Source organism: Astatotilapia calliptera, chromosome 14, assembly GCF_900246225.1.
Source record: "Astatotilapia calliptera chromosome 14, fAstCal1.2, whole genome shotgun sequence".
Taxonomy (NCBI): Eukaryota; Metazoa; Chordata; class Actinopteri; order Cichliformes; family Cichlidae; genus Astatotilapia; species Astatotilapia calliptera.
Window position 1 is genome coordinate 7,288,753 of NC_039315.1, and position 16,131 is coordinate 7,304,883.

General features: G+C 38.8%; 2 protein-coding genes across 3 annotated transcripts in view; both read right to left on the minus strand.

Annotated features, from left to right (window-relative positions):
- The window catches only part of gab2 (GRB2-associated binding protein 2), a 32,553-nt gene extending 24,127 nt beyond the window's left edge, over positions 1–8,426 (minus strand). Inside the window, exon 1 of one of the 2 annotated variants that reach the window (XM_026192504.1) lies at positions 7,974–8,426. In XM_026192504.1, coding sequence (XP_026048289.1) covers positions 7,974–8,045 — 72 coding nt within the window. In that variant the 5' untranslated portion in view covers positions 8,046–8,426. The remainder of the gene's footprint in view (positions 1–7,973) is intronic. The other variant, XM_026192503.1, reaches the window with a different exon arrangement.
- Positions 8,427–8,962: 536 nt separating this feature from the next.
- Positions 8,963–14,601, minus strand: nars2 (asparaginyl-tRNA synthetase 2, mitochondrial). The gene is made up of 14 exons (XM_026193588.1): positions 14,252–14,601; positions 13,223–13,332; positions 12,999–13,119; positions 12,760–12,900; positions 12,591–12,671; positions 12,380–12,474; positions 12,027–12,159; positions 11,407–11,505; positions 11,260–11,297; positions 11,096–11,162; positions 10,849–10,986; positions 10,631–10,728; positions 9,272–9,298; positions 8,963–9,183 (listed from the first exon to the last, which is right to left on the minus strand). Exons 1-14 carry the CDS (start codon positions 14,411–14,413, stop codon positions 9,039–9,041), a joined length of 1,455 nt encoding a protein of 484 aa, XP_026049373.1. The 5' UTR covers positions 14,414–14,601; the 3' UTR covers positions 8,963–9,038.
- Between the last annotated feature and the right edge of the window lie 1,530 nt (positions 14,602–16,131).

A 16,131-nucleotide genomic window follows, 5' to 3' on the forward strand; every position in this document is an offset into this window, starting at 1 on the left:
TCAGAGGTGAGCTAGAGACTGCAAATACAGACTAGGTCCTCTGAACACAACTTCATATGCAGAGTAGAGCCTCGTACCTTTGAGCTTTCATAACATTTTAGCAAATAGGATTCCAAATACCACGCCATCACATCACTATGACAGACAGCCTCATCGCACAGGTGTGACGATGATCAAGAGGGATGCAACATTTGGTACCTACTGCTCTCATTCACTCGCTTTACGGGGGCGATGATCTGCAAAATCTGCAACACAGCCTTTGAAAAACAACCTCTAAAAAGCTCTCTGTAGATATAATCAGCCTCAATTGATGGTTGAACAGTTGCATCATTATGAAAATGAGTAATCGCTCGCCATGTCTCCGTATCAGAAAAAGGCTGGGCTTATTTAGATGAGCCCACCCTGACAGTTTAACTAACGAGAAGCATTATCTTTAATCAGAACTCTTTGTGTTGCTTCCTCTGCCATCTGCGTCAGCTTGTACACGTCTACGCGAATGTGCTGTGAACATCTCCTGATCTTTCTAATTCCTTGCAAGGTGGTTTTATATATCTTATATATAGTGAATTAGACGTCTCTGGAATGGAAGTGGTCCTGTGAGCAGAAACATTTCCATACAAGGAGAAAATCTGACCACAGTGAGGTTTTTGTTGGAGAATCACTCAAATGGATTCGCAAGCTACATGTCTATGAGGTCATGTGCATCACTGAAGTCAGCCACCGACATTTTTGTCAAGGTCTTACTGAAAGTTTTGTGCAACACAATATAGATGTATTTTTTTGTTTGTTTTGTTTGAGAATAAGATGATCAAAAAAATTAGCATTTTAATTTCATGATGCTGCTTTTTAATGACCAACAATTTTTCTTTTTTTTTTTTTTTACAAGTTTTACAAGTTCTTCTATTATTTTTATGTGCTCAGTTTTCATGGTCCTTTTGCCTTAATGGTAAGAATTTCTTTTTTGTATGAATCAAAAATATACAGCCACTTTGCCGTGTTGCTATAATTCGTGGTGTGAAATAGCGTTTGTATTTTTAAATTTGGGAGAAATAACCTTTAAGACTGGACAAAACCTGAATATGAACTTTACTTAAGGCAGCAGACAGATGATTTGCAAAATACTATTAATTAAGCTATAATTTAAAAAGACACCAATGTAGTACATTTAATAAGTGGCGCATTTAATGACCATTTTACAACTTAAAATGAATAAATGTAGTTGTTAAATTAGATTTACAAGGCACTAATTCCCAACATCCCGGTTAACTTTACATTAAAACTTTACATCCCCAATATTACACAGAGAAAATCAACGAGTCCCTCTGAGCAAGCACAACGTGACTGTGGGGAGAAAAGTTTCCTCTCACATGAAGAGACCTCCAGCAGAGCCAGACCCAGAGAGGTGGCCCTCTGCCTGGACCAGTTGGGAAAGTGAAGAAAGAAAAGAAAAGCACAGAGAGATGAAAACAGACAAAAATAAAATAAACACTTGGCAGGTTTCTGGGTCCAGCAACAGCAAATCAGGGACAGACCTGATCCAGAGCTATCAATGACTGTATTAAAAGACATATATTATTTAAAGATAGGTGCTAAATACTTAACATTTGCTTTATCATCTTGACTTTTTTTGTGCCAGAAATAATCATGGTGAAGATCCCTAAAGAAATCATGTGGTTACAGTTGCTCCAGTAACAGACTGAACAGAATTACATAATACAACATATTAAAAAGTCACAAAAATAATAATAATAATAAATAACAATAATATTCAAGAAATTAAATATATATATAGAAAACTGTAAAACTGTTATTTTCACTGTAGATGATGTGCAAAAGGGTGTAACTATTGCACTGTGCACTGTGCATTAGATGGAGACGTTGTACAGGGAGATAGCTACTGGCAGGAATGATTTCCTGTGTCGTTTAGTGGTGCATTTAGGTAATCTCAGCCTCTCACTGAACATGCTCCTGTGACTGGACAGCACGTCATAGAGTCGTAATGGACGTCATATCATTATCCACGTTGTCTTTTGCCTAAGCATGAACAAGAAACGGAACCCGTGGGAACCAAAAACGTGTTTTCAGCAACACTGACATAACAAATACATACAATTTCTGAATTTTTCAACAAAATGCCCAAGTAAAGATACTAAGAGGAGATATTCAGAATTAACTGCCCCATCAAAAACAAAACAGAACAAGCTCAGGGAGGGGGTATCGACCAAGCCTCCAGATTCCAAGATCTCAATCCAGTCGAGCGTCAGCTAATGCACCTGAACAGGCCCAAACTGTGGAAGCCCCAAAACATAACCAGCAGTCAATGTCCCTGCGCCAGACACCACAGGGTATTCCCAGGAGACACATGTCCATGTCTCAACTGATTAAAGCTCTTTTGGCAGCATGAAGGAGAGCTAGAAAATATTAGGCATCAGGTTTTAATGTTAGCTCTGTGGTGTAGTGTCCTAGAAGTCTATGTTTATACACTGGTTACAAACATTACTCATTAGTTTATTCTTATCTAAACTCAGTTGTTGGAAATTTCAGTTCCTATAACTAGCATGCAATGACTCATCCATGTCTAGATGTTCGTATGACAGAAATGCCTAAGTGAGGTGCGAATGTAGCGATGATGAAGTAAAAGCTTGGATTAGAAAAAGCTTAAGCTTAATTGATTTATTCAAATATTAATATTTTGTCTTTCTGTCTTTAACTCTTTTAGCATGTGACTTAGAATGATGTGAAAATCATCTATTATTAAAAAAGCATTGTTATCAATAAAACGTGTTAAACTCCCCCATACAAGTAGCCAGAATTAGAACACGTGATCTTATCATAAATATTAGACAAAACACTTGTTTTTTTCCAGTGTATTACAATGTCCTCAAGAAAAATATTTACCAATGCCATATACAGAAACATATGCGTGCTTGTCACTGTTTTCATTATGACTGCCACAACCACCTGCACCACAACCTCAACCAAAAGTCACTTTGTTTTTCAAACTCCTACAAAGTACTGCCCAAAGGCAATGAGATTCAAATAAAACAGAGACACAACAGCCTGTGTTTTGGCATATTTAAAGCATTTACTACACTTATATTTCATAGTATAAACACATTAACAACCCCTACAAAACTTTCTTAACTGGTAAAAGTTTGGCCAGTGCCCTCCCACCTGTTTTTTCCACACATGGGTGCATTCCTCGAAGCTCATTCGAACTATCAACCACACTAATTTCTCGAAGATATTTAATATTGAAATTTCAGTGAACGACACCTTTAAGATCCCACAGTTTGATGAACATCCAAAGAAGTGTGACAATATGAAAAACAAGCTGCTGTTATTAAAAAAAAAAAACAAAAAAACAACCACCTACTTATTTGCTTGCTGACTCAAATGTATGCTAGAAATACACATTTTCCCATACTACCTTAATCTCAGTGTGTGGTATTGATAATCAGATCATTTCACTGAATGTTAAAAATATGCTAACTTGTGGGCGTAACTTGAATTATACTTAGATGTATGCCTCCGTTTGCAGGTGACAACAGCATGACAGCTCACTTGCTTCAGGAGGACGATCTAATGATAGTCATATGACATCTAAGTTTGAACTAAACGTGTGATTTGTGTCAATTATTCTACATTTGGATTTAATCAGTACAGAAACTAGATTCCTCTAAATGGAGAAAAAACTCCACACGTGGGTGAACATGAAACTAACCAGCATAAAGTTTATGCATGCACAACTTGCAGATGACGTCAGTGCATTTTTTTCCTAGACTGCTTTTACCACTTGGGTCAAAAATGAAAACAGAATAACCACGAGAGTTGTTTCGGTCAACTGTTTATAATCAAAGTTGTTGTAGTCTGACTCATTTTTATTTGAACCATTATATTAAACCATGTGCGCTTTCTTAAATGTCATCAAAAAAGCATAAACGATCTCACTGTTAGTCCAAATCACAAAAGAAAAAAGAAAAAAATCAATAGGTTCCAATTTCCTTCAGAAGGACACTATTTTGAGCTCGGCTCTTAAGGCTTTCATAAATGGAAACGCATTTATGTACGACTCACCAATTTAATTACTATTCCTGTCATGGGACTTTTTGCAATACTTCCTGTAGGTACCATCCAAAGGAAGTCTGGCATCTGCTATTGGTAGAATTACATTCTACGAGTTCATGGCAAAGCAGAGTATGGCATAAGAAAGTTTCAAATCAGACCATGAAAATATAAATATATATTTATAATCTGCATTCACTTCATTTAATGGACTGCCAATGAAAGAACACCAGACAAAATATATAATAGAACAATCAGTATAACCCACCAAGCAAAACTAAAAATAATGAACAGATTATAAAGCAACAACAAAACAAAACAAAAATCACAGGTCAAACACAAGAATTCTTTTAAGTGAACATATCTAATGATTTTAGCAAAAAAAAAATAAAAAATCATTAGATATCAATAGTGTCACTTAAAGCCACCCCAGTGTTGTGGGGGAAAAGGCCCACAGATGAGATGGAACAAGGAAAATGTCTGGAGTGCTGGTTGTCTGTCAAAGCAGGAACTGGGAGGTGTTTGGAGTTGACCTCTAAGGGCAAGGACTTCCCAAAGCCCCTCTGCAAAACAACAGCAGACCCGGCAGCTGACAGTGGGACACAGGCTGCTGCTCTGCTATGCCTGCCTTTAAACCTCACCGACTCCCCTCATCTCTCTTCCTCTCTTCTGCAGCGTGCCATCCACAAGGGAAAAAGTGCACAGCCTTTTAAAAGGGCAAGCGGGAGAAAGAAGACGCAAAAGATATCACCTTGCCGATATGATCTGTCTGGAATGTAGCAGCGCTTTACTGTATTTGAACAAACACGTCTGTGATGTCAGATACAACAACGGACAGATGGGGAGAGTTTAGCAAACAGCAGCTTGATCAGCCAGAGAGCAAGAAAGACAGTTTTTAATGTATGCAGTGTGAGTCACACTGTGCGTGATTAATATAGACAACTTATCACGACACATGTCAATACTGAAAGTATCTATTTAGGAAGAAATAGATTTTCTCTTCTTAAATCTTTTTATGACTTTTGATATCTTATGTGCAGCACTTTGTGATTCTGTCTTGAAAGGTGCTATATAAATAAAAATGTATTTATTTAAGAAACTAATGAGGAAGAAGCCAAAGAAGATTTTTTTTCCTTCTTTACAACAAGCCAAGAAAAACTAGTGCAAACTTTAGTGTTATTATTTGCAATGTATTGATTTTGTAATGGGAAGATTGTTTAGTACACAGCAGCAGCACGTAGAAGATTGTTTGCAGCTTCATACAGCAGACATGATTAAGCTCGCTGTCTGACCACGAGTGATGAGTAAAAATTACCTCAGCCGAACTATGCAAGAGGAACTGGGAACACACTGGATTCGTCAGTTGTTTTCATGTTCTTTCTGCTTATTCTGGACGTTGTTCAAAAAAAGCAGCTGGGCCACTCCCACCCCCAGCATTAAAACACTGCCCACCTCTGGAACCTCAATCAGCGCCAAAGAGGAGATAAACTCCAACCAAGTGATTTACATTTAGACCATGACTTTTTTTGGTGGGAAAGAAGTGAAAATTAACCACACGTCTGCAAAGCCACTGTCACATGTTTGAGAGGGGCTGCATTTGTGAAGTGAGGAGCTGTTGTACAGTAAGTAAGTCTTACTGTAGTGATTCACATATACAATTAGAAAACCTTAAACTATGACTAGTCATTACATTGCATAAACATGCTGTCTCCTGTCTTCTCCACTAGTTGCATCCATGCTTTAACTGGCAGTGTTATGCTTTGCACATGATTTGCATGTTGGGCCTGCAGTGGTAGTACCAGTTTTTACTCTCGCCCTACACTCGAGCAGATTCTACCCTGCACTAAATGAGCTATGTGGCATATTTTCAGAAATCATCTGTGGAAGGTCGCTGGAGACGATAAATACAATGACCAACTATTTCATCAGCTAACTACTGATTAACAAACACGGGCCTCAGCTGGTTTGGGAAGGGCACGGTGGTACAAATGGTTGAATATTGACAGGGAAGTTGTTATTAAGGATTAAGATATATTTTCATAAATAATCCCCTCTGATTGGCACGACTGAACTGAACATTTTAACATAAAACATGGCAGTTACAGCTCCAAAACAACACATTCCTTTCACCTCTTCTACTGACCGATCAAAGTTGCTACCACGTTCTCAAGCACAGCACACCTCCAGGAATGTCTGGAGTATTGTATCTGAAAATATCCCGCTACATTCACGTAATTGCATCAGATGACAGCAATACTGGTAAATAAATGGCCCTGATTGTCCATATAGCCTGACTTTAAGTGGAAGGAATGTCAGATGGACAGATGATCGCATTCACAAGTCTGCCTGTTCTGGACACTCCATCTCATGACTCTGTTTTCTGGCTGAAACAGTGTTTGTGTAGTTGTTTATAGGTTATTTTTCAGGGTGAGAAGCAGTGTGAGAAGGGCTCCGAGGCTGCTCCCTGCGTTCTTGCTTGCAGTCCATTATGTGGGCTCTATCTTGCCTTGAGAGGTTTTTTTTCTCTCTCTCTCTGGTTGTTTATATAGTACTGTAACCAAGCAAATTTTTTCCTCTGTAGTATTGCAGCTGCCTTTCCATACTGTCCATGGTGGTCTCTGTGTAAACATTAGCCAGCTTTAAGTGGAAGACAATGACTAAATGACCGGACAGCATCTGAAGACATTCAAGGATGGATTTCCAGATGAAACAGAGAGATGACATCATGGCAAAATCAGCTAGCAGGAACACGGAGAGGCCTGGTAACGCTACACCATACAAAAACAGTGGACAGCTGTATTTATAGGAGATTGTCTCATGGCTCTATCTGCCTTCATAAATCCTATTATCTGATTTGTAGCCATTCCCCTGCCTAGCATCCAGCAAGAGACCAGCAGCTTTGGCTTATATAGACTTATCAAAGCACTCAAGTGTTGTGACATTAGTTGACTTGGCTAGGGTGAAAACTGGTCACATCAGTTGTTGATTAGACATTACCTCATCATATTTGGATAAAACCAAACAACAGTTTGTGTGCATCTCAGCTCTTTAGACAAAATTATAGACAGCTGTCATCTATTGCACAGGCTTACCTCCATGTTATTATCATACATCCCAGCGGGTGGCCTTTCATGTAAAATCTGCTGTCATTTCATGTTTTTAGTGGACTCCACATCAAAATTAGGACTATAAGACTAAAGCACAATTTCTAACACCATTTTTTACTAAATGATGTTAGTTTTCTAAAATATTGCAAATTGTCTGCTGTTTACAATACAGAAGCAGTTAAGTGAGGGTTTAATATCAAGTGGACCTTGATGGGATGGTTCAATAAATCCTGCATATAATCAATAATGTAGTGCTCAGTATCCTCTTGTTTTAGTTTGTCTATAGATGCGCGCGCACACACACACACACACACACACACACACACACACACAACTGTACAGTCAGAAAGAGTGAAAAGATCACAGGAAACACAGAATACTGTCTCATCTGTGGGACATGAAGGTTTTAAAACTTTGCCCCTTTACACGCTCTGTATTCACTGTTCTGCCTTCAAGATCAGTAATCATTACAAACATTAGTTTGTTCACTGTGCAATCGGATTAAACCCAGGGACCTTTGAAAACCTTTTTGTATTTATTATCATGTTTTGTTGTTTTATATTAGTCGTTTCTTTTATTATGAGGGCGTGATGCTGTAAACTGTCTTCATGAGATCTTTACGAGTTAGAAAAAGGATGCACCGGCTACAAGTAAACTATACGAGTTTGACAGCAGTTAATATCAAATGACATGAACACAAAGAGTCACTTTGGCAGAGTGAGAAAGCAGACAAATCGGGTAACTTCTGTACCGATCAAACTTCTAAACGTAGACAAACTAAACGGAAGTGCATTCACTTACATATCTTCTGAGTTTTTTCTCCGGTGGTGATTTTCTCAGCCAGCCTTGGAAGATGATTTCTCCGCCGCTCATGTTTGTCAGTGTCTGCTGCTTCTTCTCGCTCTGAAACTGCGGTTTGCCACTAGTACATGATGGCTCCTTAGGGCTTGCCTGTTCAAAGTGCTGTCGGGGTTTGGCTCTCCCTGCTGCTGTCTGCTCCCCCCATTTGATAAAAATCAAAGTAGTGATGGTCGCAGATTTAGACAGTCGCTCCCAATGGTACCGTGTAAAACAAGAGGCGTGCAAAACGGTGCGATTCTGCTTTTAGGCAATTACGCACGACCGGCTGACGAAGAGCCGCCGCCAAACTCAACTGATGCAGGGTGAGGAAGTATCATAGGGTGTCTGCAGTTTGTTTTCCTTAGATACCACGCCCACCGTGAATAGAGGGATGGGCTGCACTGGGATGAACAGGATGGGGGAAGATCTGCTACTAAACAGCTCCCCAAGCGACTCCGGATAAAACAATATCAATTTGTCTCTAACACAACGAGCAGATCTAGAAGCGATTTTCTGTTATTTCAAACCCCGTACATTATTTTTCTCTAAATAATTAAAAATAAAAAAAGTTGTATGAGCCCATAATGTGATCCAAGTATAGTTCGATATTATGAAAGACAGAAGGCAGTTTCTTAACTTTCTGCGTTTTGGAAAAACAGATAATATGGATTCAGGTAACAAATTTAACTTGGCAAAAAAAATTGGCATTTTCACACTAGTTGAAATGGGAAAAGGCACCATCTGGTGGGAAGTTAACATCTTGCTTTTAAAACCAACCTTGTTGGAAAAGTGAACCAGAAAATTAAAAGTAACCAGGTAATGCTTCCCTAGGAAGTATTGCTCATGTCATCAAGTATTCCTTGAAAACTAAAATGTATCAATTCAAATTCTGGCAATGAGCAATTCCCATTATAGAGGCAAACACAGAAATAAAAAAAAAATTAAAACAATCCTGAATATTACATTTATTTAATGTTTTCAAGACATACATAACTTTAACACATCCAAAATGCTTGAATTGTTTTTTCACAGAAGACAAGAATGAGAAAATCTTGGGAAAGGAACGACATCTTTTATGTTGTCGACACCAAGAATGCATTGCAAATATCGCTCAAATCCCAGTCCAAAGCCGCCATGAGGGACAGAGCCAAAACGCCTCAAGTCCAGATACCTGCAAAATTCACAAGTGTTTTTAGACTTCTTTTAATGTCCATTAAAATATCATAAATATACAGACGTTTTTACTATTATTACTTTACCAGCTATAGACGTCTTCTAATCCAGCCCTGGAAAAAAGTGCAATAATTGACACGAGATCAAGTTCTACAATAAATGCATGATTTCAATGGTTTTGTCCACTGCTGCATGAAAGTGCCACACAAATGCTCCGTATTTTGCACAGTACAATATATTCTTTTTTGTTTACAAACATCTAAATTCCTTTATATAAATTACAAGAGATGTGATTAAAAAGTTACAAGACTCCACCCATAAAAATAGAAAAACAATCATTTATGTAAAGCTGTCTGAACTCACCCATCAAGGTCACCTTCTTGTTAAACTCTGGACCACTTGCAGCACTGCTTCTAATTTCATATTGCTCCCTAGATGGCCTGTTCTGACCACCTGCGCACCCGAATTTCCAACATGAACCTTAAACTTGTGCAAACATCAACTTCCGTGACACAACATTTATGTCAAGGATCCTCATTTGTAATGGTAGCTAGATCTCTGGGTAAGACCCAGCGACCCACAGGAGATTTTAGTGGATGTGCATGCAGTGTCGATGTCTGAAGATGATCTATTAGGTCAGGAGTGCGAGAGCAGGCAAGGTGTTTTTTGATTTATTCCTTTATTTTAATTCATGTGCGAGCTGAATTCCTCCCCCAGGGTCAGAATAGCAATGCAGAGTTCTACAGTAACATCCTGAGATATCTGAGAGAGGAAATCCAGCTAAAATTACTTCAACTTCAATGCCATAATGTACCTTCACATAGTGCAATGAAACATTTTGTTTGGCCACAGAAACGCAGGTGCAGCGATATTCTTGCCAGATTTGCCCCTCTGCAACTTTGTTCTCTTCCCAAAAATGAAATTCAAGTTAAAAGGTCACCATTTTACCATATCAGAGGAGATCCAGCATGCATAAGTATAAAGGGACTGAACACAGACACAACCTTGGACAGGAGATCAATCAAATTTAGATCAGGTATGGTATCTTGATTTTTATGGGCAGAGTCATATAACTTTATGATCAAACTTCAGAAATAGCATCCCTTAAAAGTTTCCTTTCAGTGTAATATATTTAATGGGCAGTGAGGTAAAACACTAAGCCATGCAAAATAGATGCTAACCCATCTAGTCTGATACAACAAGATGTGTCAGAGACAAGGGAGGGGGGGGGGGGGGGGGGGGGGGGGGTACAGAGCATTTTCTTTATTTTAATCAGCCTCCGCAAGACTTAAACTGCACCAGCTGGCCCGGAGTCTCACAGGCAGGATTATGACTGCTCTGAATGCATTCAGGAAAAATTCTAAAGCAATTGAGGATAAATTGAAAAATGTAGTCGAAATCTTTTGGCATAAGCCTTCCTATACTCGTGGAGTATGAATTCTTACTCTTCCAGCCGAGCACTCAGCAGATTCAGCCTCTCCTCTCTTAGGGAGCCCCCACAGAGCTCTCCAACTCCTGGCACAAGAAGGTCCACTGCAGCTGCCTGCACAACAGTCAAAATCAGCTCAGATATGCAAATTACTGAAATACCCTAACTGACAAAGAAGGAAATGAGAGGTTAGATCATTCATTCACCCTGTTATACAGTATAACTGACTCTTACTGTACGCTCTGGATGATCCTGGTTGTCTCTTGCATAAAAAGGCTTCAGATCATAAGGATAATCAGTGACAAAGACTGGAATGTTGCCACAGTGTTTCACCAGGTACTTCTCGTGTTCTGTCTTAAGGTCACAGCCCCACTGTAGAAAAGAAGAGCCGTGTGGAATAAACTTGTTGTTAGCAAGCAGAGTGTAGAGGAAGAGATCTAGTTTGCAATATCAACATAAAAATGTAATCATTGCCACTCACATCTGTTGGGAAGGCAAATCTCTCTGAACTGCGGCGCAGAATGTCTATAGCTTCTCTGTAGGTAATCCTTAGAAAAGACACCAAATATTCCTTCAACTTTTGTCTCCATATTATTTATGTCATCCACTTTTTAAATGTGATATACAGAAAAGGAATAGACTTACACAGGAAAGCTATTCTTTATCATAGCATCTACAGTGTCCTTGAGATATATGAATGCAAGAGGAAACACATAAGTTGAGCTAATAATGAAGTCAGACAGAGTAATGGCTGGAGCCAGGTTATGTCCCCAAGTGTCCTTCAGGACTTACCCTGTGCCCAGGAGTCACATGCTTGTGAAACAAATCCACATCCTCCACACAGTGAGCCAATACATGCTCTGTGGCAAATCTGAACATGTCCTCCATAACCTAAGGAGCAGGCCAAGTTTAATAATTAAAGCTTTCCCAGGCAACTGTGCACAAGGGCAACTTTAAAAGTCACATGGGGAATTTGCAAAATTTGAAGTTCAGTACACAGAAATTATATGATGACATCAGTTCAGTTTATTTTAGATGCTTTTCTAATCTTACTGATCACACAGAACACTTAATACTACAAGCCACAATTAACCACACATGCATACAGCGGTTTATTTTGTACCATTTCAACACTTTATTTACCTCAAATTACAACCACTAACCTAGCAAGCATGGCTTTAGACTTTGGCCTAATATAGGACGCAAACTTTCAAACAAAAACTGACAAACAGAACAGCAGACATCTGTGAATTTGAAAGAAGGGAAGCCGAATTAATCTATAACCAGTACAGAAATATGTAGTATAGAATAAAAAGTTAACAGGCTTAAACATGTTATTCAATGTCCTGTTTGACTGACAAATAGCATTTTGTATCTGAGGTCGAATACAGATCAAATATGACATAGCTAACCTTAGTGAGATCCTCTAAGGACTGTGTGAAGGAGATCTCTGCCTCTACCATGTAAAACTCAGCCAGGTGGCGTCTGCTTTGGGAGTTCTCTGCACGGAAAGTTGGCCCAAATGTATAGACTTTAGAAAAAGCCCTAGAAGAGTATGAGTTATAAGTAGAAACATACTTTAGTGTACATAGCTGAATACAACTGATATGAATATGTAAGCTTTAGAATGTGCAGAAATTGATAAAGTAAAATGAAAGTAAAAAAACAATACGATTAAGCACTTAACATCCAATAGTTATCTGACAACAACGTAAAGTAAGTTGATTTCTCCTGTAATTTGTCAACTTTCTGTAGTTTACCTCACCCTGACACCACTTCCAAATGAAGTTGTCCAGACACGGTCAAGTAGGCTGGTACAGAGAAAAAGTTCTCTCCATCTGCATAATCTGGGCCTGATGGCTGTGTTAAAAGCGGGGATTTCAAGTTTTCAAACAGTGTCATAAATCTGCTCAGACTAAAGCACGGGGCTTTAACTTAAAAAAAAAACAGAGCTGTTAGTGTGTTTAGATGCTCACCTCCACCTGAAAGAGCTCCCCTGCCCCTTCGCAGTCATTTGAGGTGATGATTGGAGTGTTAATCTCTACAAAGCCATTGTCCTGGAGGAAAAAAAGGTAAACAATAAAAAAAATTTAAAAAAACTCTTGCTCCTCATTTTTTATGAAACTCCTCCACTGATGTTCTCACCTTGAAATATGAGTGAATTGCTGCAGTGGCCTCACTTCGTATCCTCAACAGGGAGCTAAAAGCATTTGTTCTGCACCTGAGATGAGGAAATTGGCGAATATACTCAAGGCCATGTCGCTCTTTGATTTTAAAGGGAAAGTCCTTAAAAAGAAGAATATAAAACAAAATACAATAAAACTGTGATTCCTATAGCAACCATATAAACAGTTACAAAATGTGTATGAGAAATTTGTTCTTACCACAGGGTTGCATTCTCCAACTACATTGATTTGCTTAGCATCAAGTTCAACTGGTTGTTTTTGGTGTGGACTTTTCTTAAGAATGCCCGTGACTTCAACAGCACTACCAAATGTGAGCAACCTAAATTTGTGAGAAAAACAAAGAATATTCTAAGCATGCACTTTTCATGTCAGAAACTCTGTGGCAAAGGATTGTCTATAGGGAGTAATGCCAAAATGCTTACGGATCACTCAGCTCTGAACTTGCGACAACTTGCAATGACTGCAAGGAGCTCCCATCATTCACATGGAGAAAGACATTGGCTTTCTGAGCTCTAACCGAGCGAACCCATCCCTAAAACAAAGACACAGAACAAACTACACTCAGCTATTCCATCTGGTAAAACAAAATGTGCACATTTTGCATACATAATCAGGATGTTGGTCATTTGAGAACTCACTGCTTGTTCTTTCTCAACATGGCACATAAATGCATAGAATGTGGTACGATATTATTTGAAAGTAAGTGAGAAAGTGCAGCATTAGGCATTAGGGTATGGGTGTTGTGATGTACTGGTACTAACAATAACCATGATCATTTCAAATGGAATTCTGAGATTATCAAATTGAATAATGAATTAATAATATTGCACTTAAGCAGATTATTTGTGGATTTTGTTTACATCCGATATTTGGAAGTGACCTTGGGCAACATATTGTAAAAAGAAAACCCTCTATGAATGTGTGAGTGGTCAATAAAACTAGAAAGATGCTACAAAAACGCAGCTCGTTTATGTTTATACAGTTATTTTTATGGACTCTTTCTCTCCACCTAATAATACACTTGTTTTGAGTGTAACTTAGAGGCAAAACAAGATGTTTTACTACAGTCGCATAGCGGCATAGTGAAAATATGATAATGTGGTGATGTAACAGATTTTCAGCTAGTGATGGCTGGGAGTCAGCAAAAAAATATTTAGGGTTAGCAGTGGTTAACTTTCACAAATACCAGTTTTGTTTGTCGCTACTTAACTTCCACGCATGCACCCAGGCAAATTAGCATAAAGTGGTTTTTACAAAAATTGTTATTTATTTACTACCTACAAGTTTCAGCAGAATTTGCATAAGGGTGAAGTTTGTTTAGCAGATTCTTAGCAATCACATATAACAAGCCACCATTGTTGTGAGTTAAATGAGCTTGAGTTCCTGCGGCAGGGTTGATCGCACAAATAAGCGCAGTTACCAGAAAATACTAACCAATAAACATAACTTACCTGAACTTTGATGTTAGATCCCAATTCTGCCCCAGACAGCGCTTGGGACACTCTTAGTTTAGTTGGTGTATTCTTACAATAATGTCTAATACCTGCCGCTATTCCCCGAGATACTGAGGTGGCTGATGCAAAAGAAAGGACTTTAGCTGCCGACTGCAACATTGTGACAAATGCTGTTGTTTCAGATGCAGAACCTGCTAAAAGCACAACATGCTACTATCACAATCTGAAGACTCAGAAGACAATATATTTAACAGGTGTATTAGATGCACCGCATTTTGTCTGGAGTTGACTTTCAGATTTCACGCTGTCTGAGACTGAATGCAACGCTTCCTGTTTAGGTCATTCGCCATTCGTCCAATCCAGTCACGTGGTTTATTAAACTCCAATCACGTTTCTGTTTCTTGCTGCAGGGAGTTGTAGTGTTATTTAAAGACGAACGTATAAAAAAATTACTCAGGAGGGTTGGAATTATTATTTTTCCACAGACATTGTATTAACATTGGATTATTTTAAATTAACAGTATAATCTACATTGTTTAGTCGTATTTATTTATTTATTTATTTTCTAACAGGGGGAACCATAAAACATGAAAATACTATACACTGTTCAAAGCTTTGTAAGAAGCTTTGCTGCAATGCCCCTCTTACTCCCCATATGAGTAATGACAGTGCGTAGATGGATTTTGTGATCTTGGATGTATTAACGTGTCAAATCTCCCATTACCAGTAAAAATAAAAAGAAGGGAAAAAAATCTCTCTTCAGGTAGATTGGTAGAAGATTTCACGCAAAAGTCAGTCAACCCCGCTAACTTCCAAAATTTCCAAAACATTTTCGGCTGTGAAGCGAACACATGTGGAGTGAGTCAGGAGTGTAATGAAGCAAGCCGAACAGCTATCACAGCCACGTGGAAATGTTCTTTAATCTTTCGTGATGTATCTGCCGTCAGTGTGGGGTTCATTTGCGCGTAAACCTCGTTAATTCAATACCCACAACGACACTGGGTCTCTTCCCACCATTTGCTGCTGGAGTAAATCAGATCACGCCAGCAATATAATAAGATGCCATGGACTATTATTCACCTGGTCTCGCCTGTCAGCTTTGGAGCCCCTGACCAGAGCCGGGTGTCTCCACCTCCGGCTGCTTATGACACATCATCATTAAAGTCAACATGATGCATTTGAAACGTTAGCAAGGTCATTGATATTAATTATCTCCAGCCTGGATGGAGCAGTTATGTCCATGGCCTTATTTTAACAGGAAGCAGAACAATTCTATTTTTTGATTAATTGACAAAAAACATAAAATGCTTCCTTTTTCTGTCATTTTTGGCATCTGGGTTTGAAAACCCGCCACTTTCAATACACCAAAATGAACTGTATGTATCCTCCTGTCAGAATAATGAACTGGTCTCCGTTTAGTTTAATGTCGCGCAATATCTTACTCTACCACAAGGTAGTGCTGTAGCTCTATGATATTTCTTCTCCCTTTAAAAATCCCCACCTAGTGTAGATTTATTCATTTACCCCCGAGTTGCTTCCAATATATTATTCATTTGAAGCTCCGAGGTCTACTGAAATGAAAGCAAGCTGGCATTGTTATGTTCTCTCTGCAGTTCTACCAACCACAATGCAAAGGACCTGCTGGCTTTGGTTGGCAGCGGATAGTCCAGCGCACAGTCAGTTCACGTTGCATCCAAAACTGTTTTCTCCGCATCAACAGGAACAGCGAGGTTGCAGTGCCCACAGTGCATAGCTCTGATTGATTTGAATTTTTTTCCGTGACAACTTGCACGTGGGAGAGATACTTGATGGGGTGTCGCATTTTTTATTTCCACAGATTCTCATCCTCCCACAAGAACCACAAAACAATATATGCA